Genomic DNA, 25,546 nt, shown 5'->3' on the forward strand with positions numbered 1-25,546 from the left:
CGACAGAAATATTTGAGCATCAGTCACTTAATTTCCTGCATTCTGGGGAATTTCTGTGCGCCAGTGTTTGTCCTCTCTGCGCCAATTTAGGGTGTAAATGTCTTTAATTTGGTCAAAATAAAAATCTGCTACTTTTACGCTTTTATAAGGGGGGCAAATGCACATGTTATAAATACTGAGGGGGACGTGGACGAATAAGCTGTTTTTTTTCTCAAATTAAAGAGGGAAAAAATGCAAAACTGATCACTGATGTCTCACATCTTTTTAATTAGGTTATCTGTGTGTGATAAGACATATAAAAGCAATCTTTTTGTAGCATTATTTATATTTCGAGTCCTTTTTTGTTTAGGTTTATCATACTTAATAATAATTTTGCACTAAAATCACGAGAAATTTAAAAGAAAGTAATATTTTCTTCAGGTTCGGGATTTTTTTTCACCGCAGATCAAACATGTATTTATTGCTGAAATAAATAATTCGGATGTAAGTGACTCTAAAATTCGTTCAAGTGGTGACTCCGACATTAAAAGGCTCTTGTAAACCAAAGCCCAGTTTTATTCAGAAGCCACAGAGCTGGCTGAAGGAACACAATCGGCCGAGTATGGATGATTTGACCTTGATGAACCATTGCGAATGAAGCGTGAAATTGTGCCCTCTCCGCCCCAGTGCCATCACTCATGGGCTATATTCATATCCAAATTACATTAATGTCATGTGTTAAGCCCCCCCGCCCCTATTTTGCAAAATTTTTTTTGCAGCTAATAAGTGACCTAACTGGCTCATGTCATCAGCATAATCACTTGGGAAGAGGTCTCGAAGCCAGCAAATCTGGGTCCCATCCTCTGAGGAAAGACGGGTTTGTGTAACTCTGTTCAAACCTGAGGGGGAGTTTGGAGTGTTTGGTCAACGACAGTGGTTCCTGGAAAAGATCTGAATCGTTTTATAACCAAACCCAGCTGCGGTCTGGTGTGCGCTGCAGTCTGCATGCATGTGTGTGTGTGTAGGTTCATCTGTATGAGGTAGAGAGGAGAGGAGGGAGAGGAGGAAGAGGAGGGGGTGTCTGCGCTTCCCTTTCCAAAAGAGAGAGAGAGAGTGAGTGAGTGAGTGAGTGAGGGAGTGAGAGAGAGAAAAGTTTGGTCTTTTTCTCCCCTTCACTGTTTTTTAGGCATGAACGCCGAGACCTGCGTTTCATACAGCGATATGACATCCATGGATTCATATTATAGCTCCTCTGCAGCGCAAGGTAGGGATCACCAGACGGACCACTTTAGGACATTCCCAGCCTCTGACACTAAATACAGCCCCACTGCCTTCCTGCCCAACAAAGGTCAGGCTTACGGAGAAAAGTCCCGGAGCCCCTTCCAGCAGGAGTGCCAGTCATTGGATGCCGCCGCAGCTGGGCAAGGCACTTTCAGCAAATACCACCTCTTCATGCAGAGGTCTTCTTGCAAAACACCCCCCGAGGAGAGCAAACTGCACCAGGAGAGTGGACACAACGGAGCGCTCATCCCCTGCTATGGTGAGTGGAGAGAAAACACTTTATCATGACTGAGTTAGAGGCGCCCACTTGGCAAGGTGAGGCTTCCCACGAGTCCAGAGTTGAATTTGTGAAGCTGTTTTCGTCATAAAAAAGAGAGACTGTGAGGTAAGTGCCGGCAGAATGTGTTACAGGAAACAGGCAACAAAAACACTCCAGTTATCCAGAGTCAGGATGTTTTATCCTGGTAGTTCTGTGTCTGATAATCACCTATACCTGTGCTGATCATTTTAACGTCATCAGCAACGTCATCACTCATCATTGCTCCATTTGATTGCACAGGATCCGCAGATACAGCCTGACTGAGTGGCTCTGATCGTAATGATGGCACATATGCGTAAAAGTGGCCATCATGGTTCTCAAATACGCCATTTTTTTTATCCTGAACTGTCTCCTTACTGTCTCACTTTTAAAACTACACTGCAAAACTATTTCAGCATGTTGGTGCTTTTAAAAATCCCTTGTTTTGTTTCTTCCTCCTGTCTCCCTAAATATGGGAGACTTCCTTCGTGCGTAAAAAACTCTCCTCTCCAGCAGCACACAGGACGCCTCAGCTCGGCCCAGAGGTTCTGTGCGTAACGCAGTTAAGAAGAGCCATAATCTACCCGACTATCAAATTGTCCCTTTGGCCATCAAAATTAAATTAGGGTGCATTTAATGCGATAATCTGCATTACAATCCTTAATATTGGAGCTGAGTCGGACAATTGAATTAACAGGTTTTCAGATGGCACAAACATAGCGAGGCTCCAAACTGATAATATTTGCATTTCATTGCTCCGCCTGATTGGCTCCAATTAGATTTAATTGCGTGGGGACGCTACTGTAATGGGTGAATGATGAGGGTGTAAATAAAACTTTGACCCTTGTCAGGCAGGCGGCCACTTTGAAGAGGCATTAATTCGTGTTTTTAACCCACCAGGAAAGTTTTTTTTTTCTCCTCAAACCGGAAACACACATGATGGAAACTGCAGCATGAAGATGTGTCACCCTAAAAGAGGCTTTACAAGCTTTTGGTAAATTAATGATAATTCAACTGCTTTTCCTTATACACACACACACACACACACACACACACACACACACACACACACTGAAGATGACTACTATTTGGTATCATTACAGTACAGTTCAGCGCAAATTTAATTTTTCAGCTTTGTCACACAACTTGAAAAGAACAAAGCCACAGAAATGAACAAACAAACAAACAAACAAACAAACAAACAAAACAGGATTGTTGGTCTGACTCTGATTATAAACGTTAAGGAGGAACATACCACTTTATGCATACGGTTTATCTCGGAGGTCAAAGATCAAACACCTTTTTATTAAATCCTGCAAAACGCGTTTATGCGTCTTCAGCCATTTTTACGCTGAGCTGAAAACACTCACTCTGAACGTGTTGTAGTTTAAAGGTTATAACAAAAGAAACATTATGGTCTTGAATAAAGTCACAAAGCCCGAGGGCTCTCCTCTATTTGCATATAAAATCTATAAAATGTGTGCTGGACACATCTGAAAAGGATCCACTGAGGAGCTCTGTTATAAACGGATGGATCAGGTAATTATGGTCAAAATATCGTCAAAATAAAACACTCAGAAAAATCACTAAAAAATCCCAATTTTGTAACTTTAAAAAAATAAAATAAAGTACAATTAAAAAATAAATAAATGATAATAATATAATTAAAAAACAGATGATAAAAAGGAACTTTTACGCATGAAGCCATCGCTCATTTTTCCTTTGATTCACTCGGGCTGCTTGTCCATCAGTATTACACTGAGATGTTTAGTGGAAGTAGTTTAAGGATGTTTTGACAGTTTCTGGAAATCGGCCTGCTGAAAAAAAAAAAAAAAAACTTTTACAGCTCCAAAATGTCAAGAACTGAGATCAATCTTTTGGCCCCCATTTTTATAATGCCTGTTAAGTTTTTACTACCTATTAACCCTGACACAGATCCGGTAAATCGAGATGACATAAAGCTGTTATATTGTGTTGTAAATAACCCGCAGTTATTAGGCTGAGAGTAAACTGCAATTTAAGTCCAAACCACGAAGAAAGACAGAAAGCAAACGAATTCTTTTTTAAATAAAGACTTTTTAAAAAGTTATTATTTTACGCACAACTTGGAGAGCTGAGTGCAGCAAATGCGCACAACGATGTATTTAAATTACAAAACATTTAATTTTAAGTTTTTCTTTGCATTTTTTTTTTCTTATTATTTCACCACTAAGGTCAGATTTTTGGGGTGAAATGTGTGTCAGAGCTCAGGCACGGAGACTTTAATGTGGGCCTAATGACCGGATTCACAGTGAAGGAGGCAGGAAAAAACATCCCGGCGCTTATAGACAAGAAGAGCTGAGCCATTAATGCGACTCAGATGTCAAACTGCTCTGTTTACCTTTATTTCCCTGCTCACAGTAATGTGGCCCCCAGAGACAAATGTCTCTTGACTCTCCAGAGCTGTTACAGGAGAGTTTAATGTTTTTATCGTTTCATTTCCGACATAATTTTTAAGATATATGAATAAAAATAAATCCGCATTAATTATGCAAAGATGTTGTCTTTTAAAATAGCTACATCGAAATTATTTGCCACTGTCTGCAGGTTTCCTGGTGATTTCCACCAAAGATTCTAGTTAACCCATCTATTTTGCTGACTTGAATTGAAGGCAGCAGTAAAATATGCCGAGCTTACAAGCACGGGGAGAAAAATGATAAATGATTCCTGATGTGTTTATTGGAAAAATGCTGGTGTATTTTACTCCCCGAGTCACTTCTCTCATCCAACCTGTATTTTACACAACGTCAGTGCAGTTTGAAGCTGTCAGAGAATGGCTCTGTTGTTATAATTTGTGGCTTGATCGGTTCAGTCTAAGGTGATGTGATGACTGGTCTCAGGCCTGTCTGGAGCTGTATAACTGTGACATCTCTGGCCGCTGGAAAAAAAACAGCATGTCTTTTTAATAAACATTTACATACATTAGAGTCACTGCACAACACTGTTTTATTGTTTCTACTCAACACATTGCCAGTCATGTTGTTACATGAAATCAACGAGGCAGCTGCTGGAGCGTGGAGCTGAGAGATGACAGAGAGGGAAATGTGGGTGTTTGTAAGCTGCAGAAAATAAGCAGATATAAAAATGACAAAATGAAAAAATAACAGAGGTGGAAAATGTGCTCAGACTCTTTAGTAAATGTGGCAATACAACAATAGAAAACTACTTTATTACAAGTAAAAGGTCTGCATTTAACATGTTACTTCAGTAAATACTCAGAGGTATTATCAGCAAAAATGTACTTTAAGTATCAAAGGTCAAAGTAATCATGATGCCGAGCATAAGTACAAACATTATTTAGGGGTGGGAATCACCACAGGCCCCACTGTACAATATTATTTGGATTTTAATGGTTTTACAATATGATAGATATTGTGAAAAAAATTTTCAGCTGTAAATTATGTCCTAAAAGAAAAACTTTGTTTTTTTCATAAAATAAAGTTTTCAGTCTGTTCCTGCACAAAAAGTTAAAAATTTATTTGCAATATTAATAATTTATATAATTTAAAAATACAGCTCTTGAGTCTGTGTATTGACACAATATTGCCAAACAAATCTGTATTTATTTTTTTTCCCCTGACCCCTAATATTATTGGCTTTTGCAGCATTTTAATGGTAATGCAGCCTAATTTATTGCAGCAAAACATATTTATTAAGCTCATATTTTGCATGTAATATCTTAGTTTGCAAAGTCACAGCTGTTAAATAAATACAGAGAAGTAAAAAACAAGATATTTCTCTCTAAAATGTGGATTTAAGTCACATAAAAGAAATATTCAAGTAAAGTAAATGTACAAGTTAAGTTAAATCAGTTTTTTGGTGTATAAAAGTCATGCTGGTCACTAAAAGAATGAATCTTTTACTGGATCAACATAAAAAGGTCAAACTGGAGCTCCTGATTGAAAAACTGTGGCGCCTGAAGATGATTCAGTCACTTCACAGTCTTTCAGCAGCCACCTACACGTCTTTGTGATCCTCCAGAGACACCACACTTCCTTCTTTTGATGTGTCCGTGTCTTCCCTCAGTGTCTGAGTTCACTGACCTTTAGCTCGGCTTTCCTGCCCTCATCTGTTTGGAGAGCAGGGCGAGTTTCCCTGCACACATGCACACATGCACACAAGCAGAGAGAATCCATTCGAAACCCCCTGTTTGAAACTCTCTGGTGTCAACGTCGAGCACGTTGCAACATTTGGAGTCCAGTTTTACACAGTAAACATTTAACTGCAGCAGTAAGACTAAGGATGTGACTTTGTTGTTGGATGGGTGTTGAATTGAAGCCTAATTATAGTGGGATTTTAGCTTTTATCACTTTTTCCTTTTTTACAGCCACTGGTTTTGCAGGGTAATGACATCTTTACACCAATAACCCACTGCTGGTGTGATCTGAAGACACACAAAGCTGCAGTTTATCTGGTTTAGACCATAATTCATTTTTGGGGCAAAGTGAGAATGCGATCCAGTTCTGCTGCCTTGTATGTGTAAATACACCATCAGCAGAAAAAGTTAGTATAAGACCAACATTAATGTTCGATTGCACTGACTTGTGAGATTTTGTCACTTGGATCTCCTGCCTTTTTTCGTCCCCTCACCACGTTTAACCCGGCTCAAACCATTTCAGCCTCTCGTAATGGCCGTCTGCGCAGATTGGTTCGAGCAGGGAGTAATGGGAACCAGCCACGCAGCCCAGACAACTCAGGCACACTTCAGCGAGTCAATGACATGAGTGGAGGTGACAAGGACTCAGGATCATTTTACCATTTAGCTTAAAGTTTGGCAGGGCAATTTACATTAGGCTCAGTTTGCATGGCCGAGTGAGAGCAGCGGGGCAAAAAGGCTCCTGCAGTCCAGGACTTCCTTTGGTCTCTTTGTCACCGCTTCATGTAAACTGAACGCTGACACTGAACCGACCGTGGAGCAGTGCAGATCGAGGTTCAGTTGTGTCGCTATAGAGAGGTGACTTTATTTTCTACACTCACTTGACTCAGGAATTTCTATATAGTCCTTGACTTTTTTGAGGTTTACGGTTTTTCAAGGTCCTTGTGTACAGTCGTGTAGCTTCACCAAAGCTGTATCAAAAACTAGCATAAAGATACTGCTTAATTTCTGGAATTTAGGAGACATATAAGGTTTTAATATTGAAGGTAAATGATATTTGGAACTCTCATTGCTGCTGAAAAGTTGAATACTAGCTTGCTTGACCTTTAAAGTAGGATTTAAACCTGTATATCAAATACAGACACAAATGCAGTCAAACAGATTTAAGGGTTTTCTTCGCCAGCAGCTATGTTGCTTTTTTACTTTTTGTCATTTTATTCAGTATCATGATGTGATACTGACAGGACTTGATGTTTTTAATATGCCGTTTAATTGCACTGGAGGCCCTAAAAATATACTTCAATGCTGTGTTTTGCCTGTAGCTGTTTGTTTAAGTGTCTTAAAACTTTACAAATGTACTGTCCTCAAATGGGTTAGGTTTGGTGACAGTTAGGCCTTAAACAAATGATCATTGGTGACTGAGCGGTTGCATTGCCGCTGTTAGAAGATTGTAATTTCTTATCCATATCTATGAACCTACAGACAGTGAGTTGTGACTCCAAACCCTTCAGTATTGTTGCAGGACTTGTTGTCCTTGTTGTTAGAATTGATGTCTCTTGGTTGTTTTGGCAGTTGGGTCCTTGGTATAGGAAAAAGTGATTGTTCATGCTGTTAAGTGAGTTTCCCAGCAAAGTATTTTTCATTTTATGTGCGTGCACACAAAAATGTACTCCGGAGAGTTTTTCCCCACTCGGATGGAATGTTCTCCTTCGATCAGACAACAAAAACATAAGATGAAGGAAATTCTGTTTTGCTCCAAAGTTGGAGCAAAACATTTGGAAAGGGGAGCAGGTAGGAGGGGAAGGAGACGCAGAGGGGGGAGAGGGCAAGGGAGACAAAGAGTGCGTGCGGGGTGATTTATCAGTCTTAGGCTTTATGGACTTTTTTTTTTTTTCACAGTCTGTGAATTTTGCACAACCTGCTGCGATGGATCATCGCTCTGCTCAGTCAGCAGAGTTGGATTTCAAAGTGAACGGCTACCTATCACACGGTCACAAAAGAAAACTTTCTGTTCGGAAAAAAAGCAGAAAAAGTAACGCGCTGATGTTTGAGGATCTGTCTGTGAGTCACATCGACTGTTTCCAAATAAATGCCAAGGCCAAGTCAAGGCCGATGTGTGTGTGTGTGTGTGTGTGTGTGTATTGTCCCAAAATGTTTTGATGAATGCACCTGACACCACACCAAGCAAGTATAGTGCCAAGCTATTCATAGTCATGTTATTTGTATCTCCAAAACAGACAAGGTTGGATTTCAAGAACAGAGGGTCAGAGAGACTTTGACCGCATCTTCAGCAGTGGAAGAAATTTTAAGATCCGTTACTCAAAGCATCTATGGTAGCTGTTTTTATAATAACACTGTATCAAATGACAATGTGACAATGTGAAAGAAGTCGCTGGTAGTGATGAACCTACAGAGACTTATCACCTGAATGTGCAGCTCCCCTCGGCTTTGTAGTGAGTTTCAGCTTGTCGTTTATCTGTGCTGCTCACAGCTTTACTGTTTTGGTTCACCCTAACTGCTCACATAGTGTTGCTTCAGCAGCAAACAACGGACAGACACAGTTAGCAACTAGCTGGTGGAACATTTAGCACCATAAAAGCCAGATATTTCCCTCAGGAGTTGGTAGAGACCAAAAACAGAGCTAACAGAGAGTTAATATTGGACTGAGCTTCATTTAATGACCAGAAACACAACTCCACATAAATGATAATGTTGCCTCGTAACTTCTACGTGTGTAAAAGAGAAACTGCTGGCTTCCAACTTCACCATATCAACCAAAACTGAGACAGTCAGTGTGTGTTTCCAACTTGTTTCCACTGCACCGGAGTGGCCAAAAAATCAGTCAGCTCAGGTTTATGTAAAAGTAGCTACATTATAAACATACTCCTTTACAAGTAGAAGTTTTATCAGCAAGTGTAATTAAAGTATCAAAAGTAAAAGCATTATTTATGCAGCGAAATAGACACATTACTCTGTTGGACTATTTCCAAGGAAGCATTAAAGTTGTAGTTGGTAACTTTTATTAAAAAACAAACAAACAAACTTTTTCATATTTGGTGAAACTGTCACTATATTCACACAGCACCAAATGAGACATATAATCTGTGTAAAAAAATCATTTTCCTCTGCTTACTCTATTGTCTTGTAGGGCTTCCAATGGCATTACCGTACATACATGAACAAAAACAGCCAATCAGAGTTCATGAGTCTCTAAAGCAGCCGTCAATCACATCAATCCTTGCCTGTGAACCTCAGTCAAACTGTTTAACTAGGCAGCTCTGCTCGAATATAAATCAAGATCCTGTAACCGCGTTGCCTATTTCTCACCTCAAATGTTTTCAGAAACAGATTTTAGTGTACTGTTTAGCTGTAAACTGAGAGAGTCTTGCTGCAGCCTGTGGGTGGTGCTTGGCACGCCAGTTGAAAGTATCGAACATGGCGGCTGGGTCACAAAGGTTCTCATTTTACAGCTAAACAGTACACTAAACTATGTCAATAAAAACATTTAAGGTGAGAGATGGGCAATGCAGTAACATAATCTTGATTCATTTTGATCAGCGCTGCCTAGTTTGACAGATTGACCAAAGTTCTGCGTTAGAGAATCCTTGGCTCTGATTGGTTGCTTCTGTTGTGCCACTGTTGGATTTTGGCAAACACTATTGGTGGCAGTAGAAAGAGGAGGAGGACATGATTTTTTCCACAGAATATCTGTCTTGTGTACTTCTTTCAGAATATGGAGACAGTTTTAGCAAATAAAAGTTATTTTCATGAAAGATACTGAATGTAGCTTTAGTGTGTGAGCAGGTCTTTAATATTGTGGTGTGTTAAGATGAAGCTACATTAAACTACTCTGTATTGGCAAACGTTGGGTGGTTTCATCTATAACAATAATTAAAATCAAATTTTTAAAGTAACTAGTAACTGCATATGATGTAGTTTAGTAAAAAGTGCTATATTTCCTTCAGAAATGGTGTGGATTGTAAGTATAGAGTAACATAAAATTACACCAGTGAAGGATGAGTAAAAGCACCTTAAATACAGTACTTGAGCAAATGTAGTAGTTGTTAAATTCCACCACTTATCTGCAGTTGGCTTGTAAGTTGTAATAAGTCTCTTTATGTAGTCATAAATAACTTCATTTATTGTATGTATCATATTCTCTCCTTGGCTTGATTGTCCAGCCCACACAGCATCAGGCCTCAGCGTCTCAGCCAGCCTCTGTCTCTGCAGCCAAGCAAGACTTATGAGTTATCCACTGTTCAAATCTTCATGTTAAATCAAAATCCATGTTTTAAGTCAGTTAAACAAACCCCAGAAACACATACAAATAAATACTTTGCTCACACATTTCCTTTCTCCTCTGTTCGCTGCATATAGTCAGAAAAACTCTTTCTCCTTTCCCCATGTCTTCATCTCTCTTCTCCCCACTGTTTATGTTTCCCTCTATTTCGGATATTTCTTTTCCAGTTTGAGCAACATGTTGTTAATCTCTCCCAGTCGCCGTGTGGTGTGTAATTTATAGCGTTTCCTCTTAACACCGTGAGCTGACCCCAGTCATCCCAGTCAATAAAGAGGCAGTGAAGGTGCCCTGTCGCTTTACAGCCAGTTAAATTACACTTTGATGTTGCCCCCTCATTTTCAACTGTGAATTAATGGCTGTCCATGCTGAATGTGTGACGCACGAGAACAAACGTGCCTCATAATAGTAAAAACGAGGCATGGTGGACTGCTGTAAATCAATCCTCGGTTTGATTTTGATACCGATGCCAACAGTGACATAATGCGTCGTAAAACTAAACAGTGTGGCATGTGTGTGTTGCATGTGAAAATTTAGACTTGTATACAGACTCCTGTGTTGTTCTGTAGTCAGGTGGAAATATTCACATGAGCTAAACTGCAAATTACGGCTCGGCTTGCTCTGAAGTACTTTTCTGTGTATCTGATTTCTGCAGAACTTTCTCTGCGTCCACCACGCAGAGCTGCAGACTCTCCCCACTGTAACACAGTAATTGGACCAGATGCGGCCTGCTGGATCCGCTGCAGTGAAAATAGAACATTCTGTGGTTGCAACTCCAAACATTTTGCATGGCATATTGTTCCGAAAAGAAAAAGAATTTTGGTTGGTGAGTTTCCTGGATTATTGTTGGGACGTGTTGGAGACAGTTCATGCAGAAGTGCAGGTGATAAAAGAAAAAGCCAATTGTACTGGTGAACACTGAGATTTTGATGCGGCGTATGTTTTTCATAGTCGCTCCTTCCTGCCTCCCTCCACAGAGATTAAATCCTGACAGGCATTGTTTGCAGTAAGACTCTCCTATGGTCTTCGTACATATGGTGTTCCCTGCAGGAGGGCCCACTGCTGTTCACCTTGGGCAGTGTTGGAGAGCCTCACAGCTACAGCAGATCGTATGGATAACAAGCAGGAGATTGTCACAATATCCCGCTCCTGCCAAAAAAACATCAGTGACATGCGATATAAACAATGGCCTTTGATCAGCGAGAGGCCTCATGATTTCAAACAGCCTGACAGCTCTTGCCTTGTGGGGACTGTGGGTGCCAGCCAGGGAAATATGATGAAATAACTGGAGAGTATTTATGCTGGGATAAAACACATTTGCTCCCTTCAAGCCTAACAGGATGTGTTAGTCATGGACAGCGAGGCAATGTTGCGGGCGTTAGACCCCCTGCCACCAAAACATGGCTCCACAGGCCGAGTCTGTTTCCAGCACTGTGGGGCAAACATCTCAGGAACCAGAGCGCACTGCTCAGTGAATCTTGCAGGGATGAAGTGCATCTGGTGCTACAGAATCTAAACAGTATAGCAGGACAGATCTTACTCTCTTTGTGCAAGGCTGAAAAAGACTTAAAAAAATCAGTACAGCAACTTTATTTGGCAAAAGGCTTCTGCATGCACAGCTCTTCAGTAGGAGTTAATAAAACCGTAGGCTGTCTGCCATCACTAGACCTGGGCATCAAACAGACCGAAATGTGTTTCTAGCACTGACTATCAAAAACTGACAAGTGTTGAAAGCTGGCATGGATTGCTTTATAAAGTTTGCACTCATGTACAGCTTTGCCTTGGCTTCTTTTGTTAAAAAGAAACAAGGCGTTATTAAAAATTAGATATTTATCAGGTATTGTAGGTATGTAAAAGTATTATTTTGGTGATAGTGCTGAAAGTCAGGTATTGTATTGGCATATCAAAGCATATCAAAAACATCCAAGCGAACCCCACCTCAGCCAAGAAATTTTACAGTTCTCAGTCCTCAATAAATCCATAGCATAAAATGTACGTGTCCTTAACAATACAGTAACAGTTCAATATCAACAAGTCTCTAGTGAACACTAAAGCCAAAACCAAGAGTGGACATTTAGAGCCATATAATGTTTAAACAATCTAAAAGGCAACACCTGGACAACGAGAAACGCTTGTCAGTCACACGTTCCAATACTTTTGCTCACTTGAAAAGTGTGTGGGTTCAAACAAAAGGTACTTTGAGTTGTTTAACACATCTAGATGTAAATGCCAGAAAACAAAAGCTGAATTTCTAATCTCTTATCTCATATTCATCTTTTGATATGAAACCCAAATGTCTTGAGTGTACAACAAAAAACAAAGGAAATGGCCTTGCCTTCCAATAGTTTCAGAGGGGACTGTATCTGAATCAATTTTTGTATTTTATGTAAAAAAATAAATAAATTTCAGTCGATGTTAAACATAGCATTGCTTTTAAAAATTGTTTACATTAAACTACAAACATAAAACAAACTTCATGTAACACTGGGTCTCTGCATGTGCACTTGAAAAAGAAAGAGGCTCAAAGGTGACATAATCATGGATGGATTATGAAATGGGTGAGTGACGGGGGTCCAAATTGTCAGGGGGGCCCAGGCCTACACCTGCAAAATGTCACTGAAATTAAGACGTACAAAACAGGAAAAGACAAAAAATCACCTTAAAGAGACACACAAAGACAACAGAGGGACACAAAATGACCAAATAAATTCACAGAATTGTGCAACAATCACCACAAAGAGACACGAAATGATCTCAAAGATATACAAAACCACAAAAGGATGCATAAAGACTACATAGAGAAGCAAAACACCAATAAAAAGAAAACGCAAAACCTGTCTTTATGTCTCACAGCTATGTATAATAGAAGATGCTTGTGGGGCCTTTTTCATATCTGTGCCCAGGGGCCCAATGTTGCATAACATAGAGAAGCAAAACACCAATAAAAAGAAAACGCAAAACCTGTCTTTATGTCTCACAGCTATGTATAATAGAAGACGCTTGTGGGGCCTTTTTCATATCTGTGCCCAGGGGCCCAATGTTGCATAATCCGCCCATGTAATGGCACTAAATGGAATAAAAGGTTCCCCGAAATAACAGAAGAATGTATTTCTGCTTTTAATTCTTATCTAATGGAAAACCTTTTGACATTTTTAAACACACCTGTGTCTACATTTTTTTTTTTTATTCATTACTTTTACTATTAAGACTTGTAATGTTGACAAAAAAGATGAACTTGAAATATCACTTCATAACTTTGTGCATGTGTCTGTGAGAATCTATGACAAGATATCCATTCACCTCACCTTGCAGCACATTACCCAACATGGCTGTGAGTTGCGGGTCACTGGGTGCGTGTGTGTGTGTTTGTGTGAGATCTTCAGTGCTGACTGAGTGCTGAGAATTGCACACTGATCTCACATGGACGCACACACACACACCTCCTGGTTCTAACCTGACAAATGGTTGGATGGGCAGATGAGCAGAGACGTCCTCGATCCTGAAAATAACTTCACCTCAGATGGTATTGAAGGGGCAGGAAGGTGCAGCTCTGCGAGCCGCCACTAGACTGGGCCAGAGAGAGACGGGGGGCTCATTAAGACGCTTGAAACCAAACTCTTTCAGTGATTACATCCTCCTCGATGTGGATGTGTATTGATCCAGAGATGTGTGTATAAACTGGGTAGCTCAGCGAAGGGCAGCAGCAGAGCAAAAGGAGCTGCCAGCTTAGACAAAAACACTGGCAGAGACACGGCTGTGGAAATTTATGATCAGAGAGCTGCCTGAGGTTTTATAGTTAAGCTGCAGTCGTGAAGAAAGCAAGTGTGACAGAGAGGCAAAGAGAGAGTGCAGAGATGGGGCTTTCTCTTTTCTGTGTGGCTAGAAATGACTCCCTGGCAAATTAATTGCGACAGTCTTGCTGCCAGGTGACTTTGTAGGCACATGCTAAACGCAGGGCTGAGTGAAAGAAAGAAAGTGGGATGTGTTTGTGTGTTTCATGTGTGTGTGCCTTGGAACAGAGGGTGCGGGTGGTTGGGGAGGGTGTGCAGTAAAAAAAAGCTGCAACTTTCTGTCAGTCTCAAATTATGAGCCAGGGTGTCTGTTCCCCAGCACATCACAGAATGATCTACGAACTACAACTGGATCCTGTAAGCAGCCAGTGATCCAGGCCATCCATTACACAGGCAGATATAGACAAACAAATCGACACATGCGCACACATACACACACACACAGACTCGGCACTGTGCGCCAACAGATTTCACAACTGTCACAGTATTTCCTCACAAAGAGCGAGAAATTCCTTTGTTCCACCCCATCAGACCCCATGAATTATTATGCTGATCCTACAAATAAATCACGAGTTTTGAGTAAACTGCCAGAGGCAATATTAGAGCTCAGCAGACTAGAAGCTCGTTTTCATCTGTTTGCTTTCTAATGGTACCAACACAGTTATAAATATTTGTCCCAGGTTGGGATTAGGAAAATATATCTACAAATCATTCTACATAGGTGATGAAGACAATGATGTAAATCCTCTTTCAGCGTTTATATTCCAGTAGCAAACATGAATGCATTCACATTTTATGAATCAGACTTTCTTTTGACTTGCAAAACAATGACTTGGTTCCAGCTTTGCCAAAAAGCAAAAGTTCAAGTTTCAATATAAACAGTTTGCCCCTTGTTCTTCATTGTCTCTTTATCTGAAGAATCCACATGCACAGCTTAAATCAGCTGACTCTACACTGCAGCCTAAATCATGAAGAACAGCAGTAGAACATATTGCGTTACATCTAAATCTTTATCTTCAGATTTATCTTCAGTTAGAGGTCAGCGCATATACAAAGATCAGTTTGTCATCCTGATGGAATTATAAAAACATGAACCTCTCTTGACAGTTTTCATCTCCTTCCTGTCTCTGCAGGTAAAGACAGTTCAGGCCTGACAGACTCTGACTTGGCACCGGACTCCGACCCACCTGGAATGGACACCAGCTACCTGTCTGTGAAGGATCAGGGTGTGAAGGCGGCCTCTGATCGGCCACCGGGCACAGACTTGTCGAGCCCTCTGGACAAGGGTGATGGTGGTGAGAGCAACAAGGGCAAGAAGAGGCGCAACCGCACAACCTTTACAAGTTACCAACTGGAAGAGCTGGAGAAGGTTTTCCAAAAGACGCACTATCCTGACGTTTACGCCCGGGAGCAGCTTGCACTGAGGACTGACCTGACTGAAGCCCGTGTGCAGGTAAAGCAGGACACTCAGCAACAGTGTTTTGGGGAATCTCATATGCAGATAAATGGGCAAAAAAGCTGACAGATCTATAAAAGGACACACAAACCAATAAACTTGAGGTTAATAAAGAAAGTTACAATTGACAGTAGTTGTATAACCTTGGCAACGACTTCATGGAACAACATGTAAAAGTAAAAACAGCTCTTCATCACAGCAGAAGAGAGGATGTTTTAACAACACAACCTCATGGATACTTCAACATCTGCAGCTCTGCAGAGATAACGTCACTCACTGAACAACATGAGAGATTTATCTGGTAATGTGGGAGTCGCGGGGAGAGAGAGTGGGGGAGTGGGAGCTAACAGAGGCCAGGGGGCCCATGGGGCTGAGGTTGGAGCTGCCTGGGCCTCATATGTGCAGTTTTAGGAGAGCAGACTTTCATCAGCATACGAGGAGACTTGTTTGACTCTGCCGTGTGTTGACGGGGTCTGAGTGGCCCGAGTGGCCCTTTCTCTTTGTACCTGAGCCGTTTTGGTTTCCTGAATTTGTGAGGTCAGTTCTGCTGGTATTAGCCGAGCCTGAGGCGTACAGCACCTCTCTGACTGAAACCCTTCCAGTGACCTTCTGGCCTGATTTACATACAATCCGGTCATGACTGCTGTGATGCATTCCAATGCTGGTGAACAGAGGGAGAGACCTCCACCATTTCTGTTCATGTGTGTGTGTTTTTGTGTGTGTGTGTATGTGTGCACTTTGGACTGCCAAAGCCCCTGGATTTTCTGTGTTTTTCTTTCATTAACATCCAGACAAGAATGTGTCCCTGCTGTGGTGGCCAGGGTAGGTGTGAAACCCTTCCCATGAGCTTTGAGCAAGTTAGCATAGATATTTCAAGTCATATCTGCATTTTGAGCAATTTTTAGGCATATAATTTGTTCCAGTTTTTGCTAAAGCTAATAGAAAGATACAATATTTTGGCCACATTTTCCTTATGTGCCACAGAGATAAGAGATAAAACCTCGATTAAAAGCAATCTTTTACATGACAAGCTATAACAGTGACCAGAAAAGGCTTTCGCAGTGAAACACAGGAAGTCTGTGCAGCCGCGGGGTTATAACTCAACCCCGAGGCTCTGAAGGTATGCCGCTCTGCTCTGCTCTGCTGCTCATACTATCACAGACCTGCCGGCTTCAGATGGATGCAGCTTTACAGCCCTCGGCTCTCCCAGCGGCCCTCTTAAACACTCAAGTTAAAAAAGATAAAAGACACGAGATGCCTAGTCAGTCAGAGAACAGGGCTCTGTACTCTATTCAAGTCATTCACATGCATAAGGACTCACAGCTCATGAATTCTGCGTCTGGAGTGAGAGAAATGTTAAGAGGAAAACTTAACTGCTGCTAAGAAAGTTTACTTTAACAAGCATTTTTGTTTAAATACTAAAAAATGGCTAAAGTATGTGAGTATCATTCTGACAAGGCTGATATATTACACCTCATTGTCTGACAGTTCTCACGCAAAAAAGACAAGGGACTTTCGGTTGAAAAGGGTCTGGAGTTGTTTGCTTTTTCAGTCTCTGGGTTTCAAAGGGAGAAAGTAAGTTCAGATCAGAGTCATATGCACCGCAGATACATGGGAAGGTCAGGGGTCAAGGGTCGGGGTTTCAACAACATCACATTTCTCAGATTTGCTATTCTGTTGGCCTAGACAGCTCAGAGAGCTGAGATGGCATCTGAGGTGGAGTTCAGCGGGCAAACACAGGTGTCCGTATGGGTTTATAGATCCAAATAGTTAACGGGACATGAAACCTGATTTGACCAGTTGGGAAGAAGATGATGGTTCCTTCAACGACAGAGTCGGTCCAACTTGCAGATAAAGGAGTAAAGGAGATAAGGACCATTTTTATAACACAGCTGAATATATGCTTTAGTATTTTACCATTCTACAGCAGCTCCCAAATCCCTTCATCAGATTTAGGCATTAAATTAGTCCGTTTATTGAACAATCAATGAACAGGATTTAAATCAGTAATTATTTTGATAATCAAGTAATAATCTATGTGAGGTTATGAGCAAAAAAGCCAAATAGCAACTGGTTTCAGCTTCTTAATTGTGAGGATATACTGCTATTATTTATGATACGACACAGAACATTTTCAGTTTTGAACTGTTATTTCCATGAAGGCATAACTTAGGCTGTTGGACACTGCTATCGTGTGTTTGAACATAAAAATAAAATGAGAGTGGAACATACATTCCCATTCAAATCAATATAGCAGTGTGGTCAGAGTGGCGGCCATTTTTATGTGTACTATTTCCACTACAACCATTGTAGTGGGCTTATTTCCATCAAAACTTGCGAAGTTGCCAATTCACTGAGGTGAGGTTTTACTGTAACGACCAAATGAGTAGTTCGGCAATGTCACCCTAACTATGGCTCAGACATTTGATAGACTAATCAAATAATCAAGAAAGTAATTTATTAAATAACTTAATTCATAAAGGATTGAGATTAAATGCATATTTGGACTGTTAACAGATCTTGATGTTCTATCAAAAACTTCCATGAACCAACACAAAAAGACAACAGTCGTAGAGTTAACACATCACCAATTGGCGAGGACAATTACATTTAAATTGCATCGTATTTATCTGTTTGTATCTCTCCACTCTTTTCCTGCACTTACTTTTAATTGACAAGGGAAATAAGAAATTGTGAAGGAGGATTTGGGGGAGAATAGAACAAACTTACATTTAATGAACAACAACACCGGTCAGAGGTGTTTCCATGATATTATTAGTGCTTTGGGGGGTGTTGGAAAACCGAAGCCAGGCTCAGCCTTGGATTTCTTTTCTACTTTGGTATGGAAGCTGACATGAGTGACAGCAGAGGCGGGTTATCAATCCTCTGAGCCGGTCTCTCACTTCAAAGTGTTTTCAGACCCATACAGCTCTCCTGCTGGGGCCAGTTTGGCATTTCTCTGCTCTTTCTCTCTGGGGCTGTAACATAAATAAAGCCTCATTGAAAGTCCACCAGCTACTTAAGCTGTCATGGTCTTTACCAATTACTGTCACGACGTAGAGAGTGCAACACAAAAATATGTTCTCCCTGTATAATAGCCAACAGACTCGGCACAAAGCAGTGAGCAGATGAGAGCTGCCAGTCACACTGTAGAGATAACTTACAAATATAGTTTAATGTATAATAATCATGGCACAATATTTATTTAGAGAAACACAGCGATGGTGTATGGGGTAAGACAGTACAGAGGAAGATGTATGAAATCAAGGAGAGAACGATTACGTCCTCCAGTCTGTGTGCTTCTTTAATTTAGGAGGAGACAGCATCTCAAAGCCAGGAGCTTTCAGCCTCAGGAAATTAAAAAGGAAAATGCAAACAAACCACAGTTATAATCCCATCTCACTTTTCAATTTCCCATATTGCCTCCTTAGATTTATGAGCAAAGAGTGGATACATGAAATAAGAGAAATCATATCAGGGAAGAATCAGACAGGAAAAGTTTGTGTTGCTAAATTTGTGCAATAATCAGTCCGTTCAGGGAGAAACAATCAGATAGTGGAGAGTTGTATAACAAACCTTTGCATTCTGACATCTGAAGGAAAGCATGTCAGGTTTAAAGCCCATCAGAGAGTATTTAGATCACTTCCACACACTCTGAAGGTAACTCAAACACAATAACGCTCTCAATAAACAACAGTGTCAGATTTAAATGTCAGAGATGATTATAGGAAACACTAGTCAGGAGAAAAAGGCCCGCTCTTGACAGACAACAAATAAGCAAAGGTGAGAGGGACGAGATGTGTTTACGTTTGGTGTTGAGGACCTCAAAGGAGTGAAGGTTGCAGCACACTGTGTACAACCGCTATTTTCTTTTCTTTTTTTAAAACAGTTTTTCAGTTTCTTTGCTCTGTCAGCTCTGCCTACACAGACTTACATCTACATTGTGTCCACACCTGTGCACTCCAAGTGCACACTTAAGTTTGATGTACTGCAGATATCGTTTTTGGTTTGTAGCCATTCAGTCGTCTTGCAGATCATCTTAAAGGGAAACTTAGATTTGTATCTATAGAAAAGTATTTCCTTCAGATTTTAGCTGTACAAGTCACTTCACTCCTCCCGTTTTTGAATCTTAAACCTCATTTTGACTTGACCAAAGAACAACACTGGATACTTTGCTAGATGAAAGTAAAGATCCCTTGTTCTCTCAGGAAAAAAAAAAAAACTCACAAGTTTTATGACACTCAGACATTTTCTCTCTGCAGGTGTGGTTTCAAAATCGAAGGGCAAAATGGAGGAAAAGAGAACGTTTTGGTCAGATGCAGCAGGTCCGGACACACTTCTCAACAGCCTACGAGCTGCCTCTTCTGACACGTCCTGAGAACTACGCACAGGTACAGAATGAATACTTCAATACAGGTTTGACGTGTGTTAGACCAGTGGTTCCCAACGGGTGGGTCTCGGTCCAAAAGCGGGTTACAAGTGACTCACTAATGTGTCAAGTTTGTAAAAAACACACTTTTTTTGAAGTACAATGAATTTCTGGTACAAGCTTTTATCACTACTTAACAGAGACAGTAAACTACCTCGACAACGTCGTCAAATGCAAGTATGAGACTGAATATACTGTGGACCTTGAACCAAAGACTAAGACACAATATGGACCCCCTGACTGGACCATTTGGGAACCACTGTTTCAGACCATTAACTCCAACATTACATTTTTCTAAACCTAAAGCAAGCAAGAAGCTAGCTTAGCTTAGCATAAAGACTTGAAACTGGGGCTCTGTTCAAAGGTAACAAAGTCTGCCCATGAATACCTCTGAAGCTCACATGTTATCCCTTGTTTGTCTAATTCATACAAAAAACAAAGTGTTAAAAAAAAAGACTCTATGTCTCTTTTTCTGAAGTTCTGTGCCGGGACTTTTTTTAGCGGGGCACAGGAACTTCCTGGAGTCTTTGCTGGGTTTGATGCCACCGTTGCGTCACTCTTTAACGGTGTTGATTTCCCATCAATATTTCAGATTCAGAACCCCTCTTGGATCGGTGGCGGCAGTGCAGCATCTCCTGTGCCGGGTTGCGTTGTGCCCTGCGACACTGTGACCCCCTGTATGACACCTCACCCCCACTCTGCCAGCGGGATGTCTGATTTTCTGGGTGTCCCAAGCCCCGGAGGTCACGTGGGACAGGCTCACATGGGCAGCCTGTTTGGAGGACCTCCTGGCATGGCTACAGGCATCAACACGTACGATCTGAACATGGACCCTGACCGCAAGTCCTCCAGTATCGCTGCTTTGCGCATGAAGGCCAAAGAGCACAGTGCAGCCATATCCTGGGCCACATGATGTGTTGATACCCGCTGGATAGGGGACCTTGTTGACCCCTGAAATGTCCATACAAACCCAGCATGGGGTGATGGGGCACCATGATGAAAAACTCTAGAGGCAACAGTGACTACCTTCATAAATGTTGCAATAAAATAATTATGCAAATACACGGATGGGTGAAGATTACTCCAAGAGAGAACAACAAGAGATTTGTCCAGATAAGTGGCATGGCACTGCCATGTTTCTCAACCCCTCAGAGTGGGCGAGGAGCTTTGTGGGAAGCCTGGTGAGAGGTGATGCTGTACTGTATAACAGGAGTTGCAGTGTAGTTCAGATGATAGGCGAAAGAAAATAATTTCAAACAAATCCATGCACTTATTTGCTAAATTACAGGAGATTCTGTTTGTACAGTGCTTTCGGTGTCATTGTAGTTCTCTGTTCAGGTGCTGTTTTATTCTTACCTTATTATTTAAATTTTGACTGTTATTGTTTTGTTTTTGTTTTTTTGTTATTTTTGCCTCCAGTTGTTTCGTTACTGGTTTTCATTTGAAAAATAGTTCAGCAAGCATCCTTAAAAAACTGAAATTATAATTTAGTTGTTATATGCCATGTACATATTATTCTAAGGCAATCTTTTTCAGCGTTAGCACATGCAGATGTGTGCACCTTCAGTCACACTGTTATGATAGTGCTACAGAAAACTGTTTATATCCAGCATATCTGTCACATTATGAAGCTTCTCGGATTCAATGCAAACATTTCAGTTCCTAAAAAAAGTTAAAAGTGGCTCTAATCTCTAGCATTTAAAAGTCAAAGAGTTGAAATGTGGTTTGTTTTAGTGTGGTCAGGGTGAGAGATCCACCTGCCGCACTGACTCAGCCTGCTGATGGCCAGAGAGAGGAAGGGATGGAGGAGGAAGTGGTGTGTGGGAGTATGAGAGGGGCACAGCAGGCCAGCTGCTCTCAGGGCTGAAGAGCCTGGGAGCGCCAGCCTCCAAAACAGAGCCAGCTCTGTTTTCAGGAGGACAGACTCCAAGTGGACATGACTGTGCCCCCTTGCATTTCCAGTCTCAGGAGTTTCAGAGGGAGAAGTGCCTACTAGTCAGTCATTCTGCCAGAAATAACAGCGGAAACAGCAGCAGCCACCTTTGAAACAGAGGAGGCTGGTGGAAATTACACAGTGTGTGTTGACACTTTCAGACACTGAATGGATGTCAGTGTTCAACAGCCTTCTCTGGACTTAAACATGTCATAATATCTGACAAACTGCTCAAAAGAAGGCATCAATCAGATTAACACAGAGTACAACCGCTATCGTCTTCAGTAAAGTTTCAGCAACATCTCAGTTGGATGTTGCACATTGGATGACTCAAAATAAAAATCCGCTTCATCCTCCATATTCAGAAGTCCTATTTTACGACAAACAAAACATGCTTCTGTTCATCACAAACACATCTAACATATCTCTGTTATTCAATTTTAAGGCAGCAGTGAGAGTCAAGGTGATCTCTATTGGAACGTTGCTACAGCTGACATGCTAATCATCAACTATGCTCAATGAGTGACTGACAAACTCCCACATTCACCAAATGCCAGTTGCTTTTGGGTGATTGGATTAACTGCTAATTTGTGATTTTGCACCACTATAGTGCAATAACGATTGGATCCTGAATTATTATGTAATCTTCTGGCCTTATCTTGTAAAGGGGCCGTGTGTCAAAATCTATGTCTAAAATCTTAATTATTTAATTTATATCATGCTCGCATGGTGTATAATCCTAAATAAAGTGGTGTTTAATCAGATAACTGTACTTCAAATCATCTTCAATCATCAAACCTGTCTTTAAGGGGAAATTGGACGCAACAGACAGCTAATGTTAAACCCAAATATGTTAATGCAGCCCCGGTTACAGATAAAACTGCGTAGAGTAGAAGAACACACAATGACTACTGGGGATCGGCACGAGTACTCGATTTGGACCTAAGTATTTGTTCAACGTATAACGTAAGCATTGTTTTCCCTCGCTATTCTTATAAAAGAAACTATATAAAAAATATAAACGTAAATTGAACCTCTTCTTTATTTAAGGTTTACATTTTTTTGGCAGGATGTAGTGAAGTATTTGCTATCTATGAATATCTGCACGGATCCAAACAGAAGAAATTGTAGATAACCGCAGATAACGTTCAACATTTTTAGTCAGACATCACTTGAACTGACGTTACAGGCAGAATGTTGACCAGGCATAAGAGTAATCTCTGAAAGTATTTCAACAAAATAAACAAAATCAATGTGCAGTGCAAGCTATGTAACGTTAAACTTGCGTATCACAGCTATTCTCTACAGTCTATACAGCGCAGAAAGGTAGGCTAATCCTGACCCTATGTTCTATTTTTCTTTCACAGAACTCCAATGCTCAATAATTTGATGCGAGTACTCGAATATAGAAATTACTTAAAATGCCCATCCCTATTGACTCTGTACCGTCCCAAGGCTTGAGTATGGGGGGATCAAGTGTGAAGTTTGAGCCCAGCCTCATTGGTTTTTGGCATGATATCTGAGCAGGACCTGTTTCGGTAAAACCACTAATGTGTCAGGATAAAGCATCGTAAGGAATCCACTCTGGTTACAGCCTTTACTTGCTGTTTACTTCAATAGGCTTGGAACAATATGTGTTTGTTTCTCTGTGGAAAGAAAAGAGGAGGGGGCCAGCCAGAGATGAGCCCCATCTCTCTGAGCCCAAATCATATCCATACCCTCCTATCATTCAAATATTCAAATAGTAAACTTTTTTTTGTCCTCTGTTAGCTCCCCCCTCCAGCTCAATAGCAGATGAAGTTCACTAATGAGGTTATGCTTTTTCTTCTTTTGTTTGCATGGCCTGATCTAAGTGGAAAAAAGGGTTTCAAGCAAACCTGATACATCGTAGTACACCTTCAGGCTGAGCAGAACCATTGCTAATTCTCTAAACTGAACCACATTCACTGTCCTTCTGGGCAGGTACGAGAAGCAGGGTGCAGGCTGTAACCTGTCAGCAGAGCAGATCACCCCAGAGTCCTCCAAAATTACATCCAGTTCTACTCTCCGACCCAAAATCCAAGGCATATGCACAGTCCTGACTGTAAAGTATATATCTCTGACTTAAACTGAGAGGGTCTCCTTGCAAATGTGGACATGGGGCCCCCTGTGCTCGAGCTGCGGGGTTGGACGGAGGGCGAGCCGCGAGGGCGTCTGCTGTGTTCCGGTGTTCTGGGAAAAGGACAGTGCACACAGCTGCGCTCAGGGGGTAAATGCAAAACAAACATGCCTCACACATGCTTCCCCCTCAGCTGTCATGGCTCTGCTTTCAAAGATTCTCCCCCCTCCTCAATACACACATTACTCTATGCCTCTCCCTTTGCTCACTTCCACTAACGTCCACTGGCTCAAAGCTGCAGCCCCCTGTTTCGCAGGGTCCGAGGCACAGCCGCACGGCCAACCCAGGAAGGCTTTTTAATTAACACTGAGCCATGTGGAGGCAGTGGACTGCGGTATTGTGTGTCAGGACAGACAGGGCCGTCTGTTTTCTGGTTGGTTTAACGTAGACCGTTCCTCTGCACAGTGCACACAGACATACTGGCATTCGGTAGCTCAGGTTTACACAACACAAACTGGTTTCACTTTTCTGTGTATTTAAGCTTCATTATTCATGGACTGACACATCTCCAGTGAGGTCTTCTGACACTACGAACCACAAACACTATCAATCTACCTGTCCTACAATCACATACGGACTGTTAATGCAACGTTACATAAAAAGCCTCTCCCTCCTGTATGCTGCATAACTCCATCCCTGTGCGATGAAGTCATCATCCGCTTTTCTCATTTTCTAATACTACTGAAGTCAGGCAATCAGTATAAGAGTAAATATATGATAAAATATGTGTGCTGTTGTGTGCATGTACATTTTTGTGCATGCAAAGTGGATTGAAGTGTTATAAGACTCTTGGAAGCGTTATTAATTAGATGTTGTTTTATTTTGTGAGACAGTTTATCGAGTATTTGAGTGTTAACACTTTTTTTCATTTGGTGGTAAAATGGTTTTTCCAGAGTTGTGTTTGAACATCGTTTTTCCTCTTGATATGTAATTCTTCTGAATTTTTTTTTCTTCTGAAGTTTTGTGGCTTTAAGCTGTCTTTTGAAATGAGTGTATGAATTTACTCATGCTTGTGTTAAGTTTTGTGTGTGATTAAAGTACAATAAGTTATTGCACTTCTATTCAGAATCAGTATTTAATTTTTGTGAAATGTGGTACACTTTTCACATATTTACCAATTAGTTTCCAAAACCTATCCCTAACTTTTCCATAGTTTTACCCCATTTCAGTGACTTTATGTAATTTATAATAGGCACATTAATGACGCTCTTACTCGAGTGTGTTATGCCCTATGAGAGGCATTGTTGCAAAAACGTAGCATGGAATATGGAGTGAAATGCCTTCATGTCTACACAAACAGATACAAGTGGTAAGGTTATCTGGCTTGGCTACGGCAGGCATGAAATACGTGCTGACGCTGGCAGTCTGTTGAGCGGCCTTTTGGTTGTCTCAATGCTTTTTCCCTTTAGTATGGCGGACCAGAGCTGCTTTCTGTCATGTTGCCAACTTCAAATGTTTTGGTGCAGAGCCTACATCCAGCGCCAGTAGGGTCTGGCCATGCAGTTTATTTATTGTTTGAAAGCCAAACATAATTTAACACACACTTCCCAGGCATTTGCAGATAAATAAACTGCTAGCGCTTGCTAACTTCACTTGCTCGTTAGACATTCCCGCCACCAACTAGCTGCGTATGCCTATGTGTATCAAGAGATACTAATGGCATTTTAATGGTTACACAGTGCAGAACTAAATTATTTTTAAATCGCTAATACAAGAAATATATTTCCCGTAAGATTAGATATGTTTTGAGATTTTTATGAACACATTTTAAACAAAAGCCAAGACAACG

General features: G+C 41.0%; 1 protein-coding gene across 2 annotated transcripts; it reads left to right on the plus strand.

Annotated features, from left to right (window-relative positions):
- Nucleotides 1–1,075: 1,075 nt before the first annotated feature.
- On the plus strand, nt 1,076–24,777 carry alx4a (ALX homeobox 4a). Of its 2 annotated transcripts, XM_049564391.1 has the most exons (5): nt 1,076–1,243; nt 1,328–1,519; nt 14,915–15,234; nt 19,500–19,628; nt 20,259–24,777. In XM_049564391.1, exons 1-5 carry the CDS (start codon nt 1,168–1,170, stop codon nt 20,577–20,579), a joined length of 1,038 nt encoding a protein of 345 aa, XP_049420348.1. In that variant the 5' UTR covers nt 1,076–1,167; the 3' UTR covers nt 20,580–24,777. The 2 variants fall into 2 exon arrangements, with proteins under 2 accessions (XP_049420348.1, XP_049420341.1); XM_049564384.1 differs by having other exon boundaries at nt 1,076–1,519.
- The last annotated feature ends 769 nt before the right edge of the window (nt 24,778–25,546 follow it).

This window comes from Epinephelus fuscoguttatus, linkage group LG2 (assembly GCF_011397635.1).
Source record: "Epinephelus fuscoguttatus linkage group LG2, E.fuscoguttatus.final_Chr_v1".
NCBI classification, from domain to species: Eukaryota; Metazoa; Chordata; class Actinopteri; order Perciformes; family Serranidae; genus Epinephelus; species Epinephelus fuscoguttatus.

Bases quoted from the DNA above. Each gene is read 5' to 3' on its own strand.
- alx4a (XM_049564384.1), top strand. From the start codon at position 1,168: ATGAACGCCGAGACCTGCGTTTCATACAGCGATATGACATCCATGGAT. The intron at 1,520-14,914 runs GTGAGTGGAGAG...CTGTCTCTGCAG, and splicing joins AGCGCTCATCCCCTGCTATG to GTAAAGACAGTTCAGGCCTG. The intron at 19,629-20,258 runs GTACAGAATGAA...TCAATATTTCAG, and splicing joins GTCCTGAGAACTACGCACAG to ATTCAGAACCCCTCTTGGAT.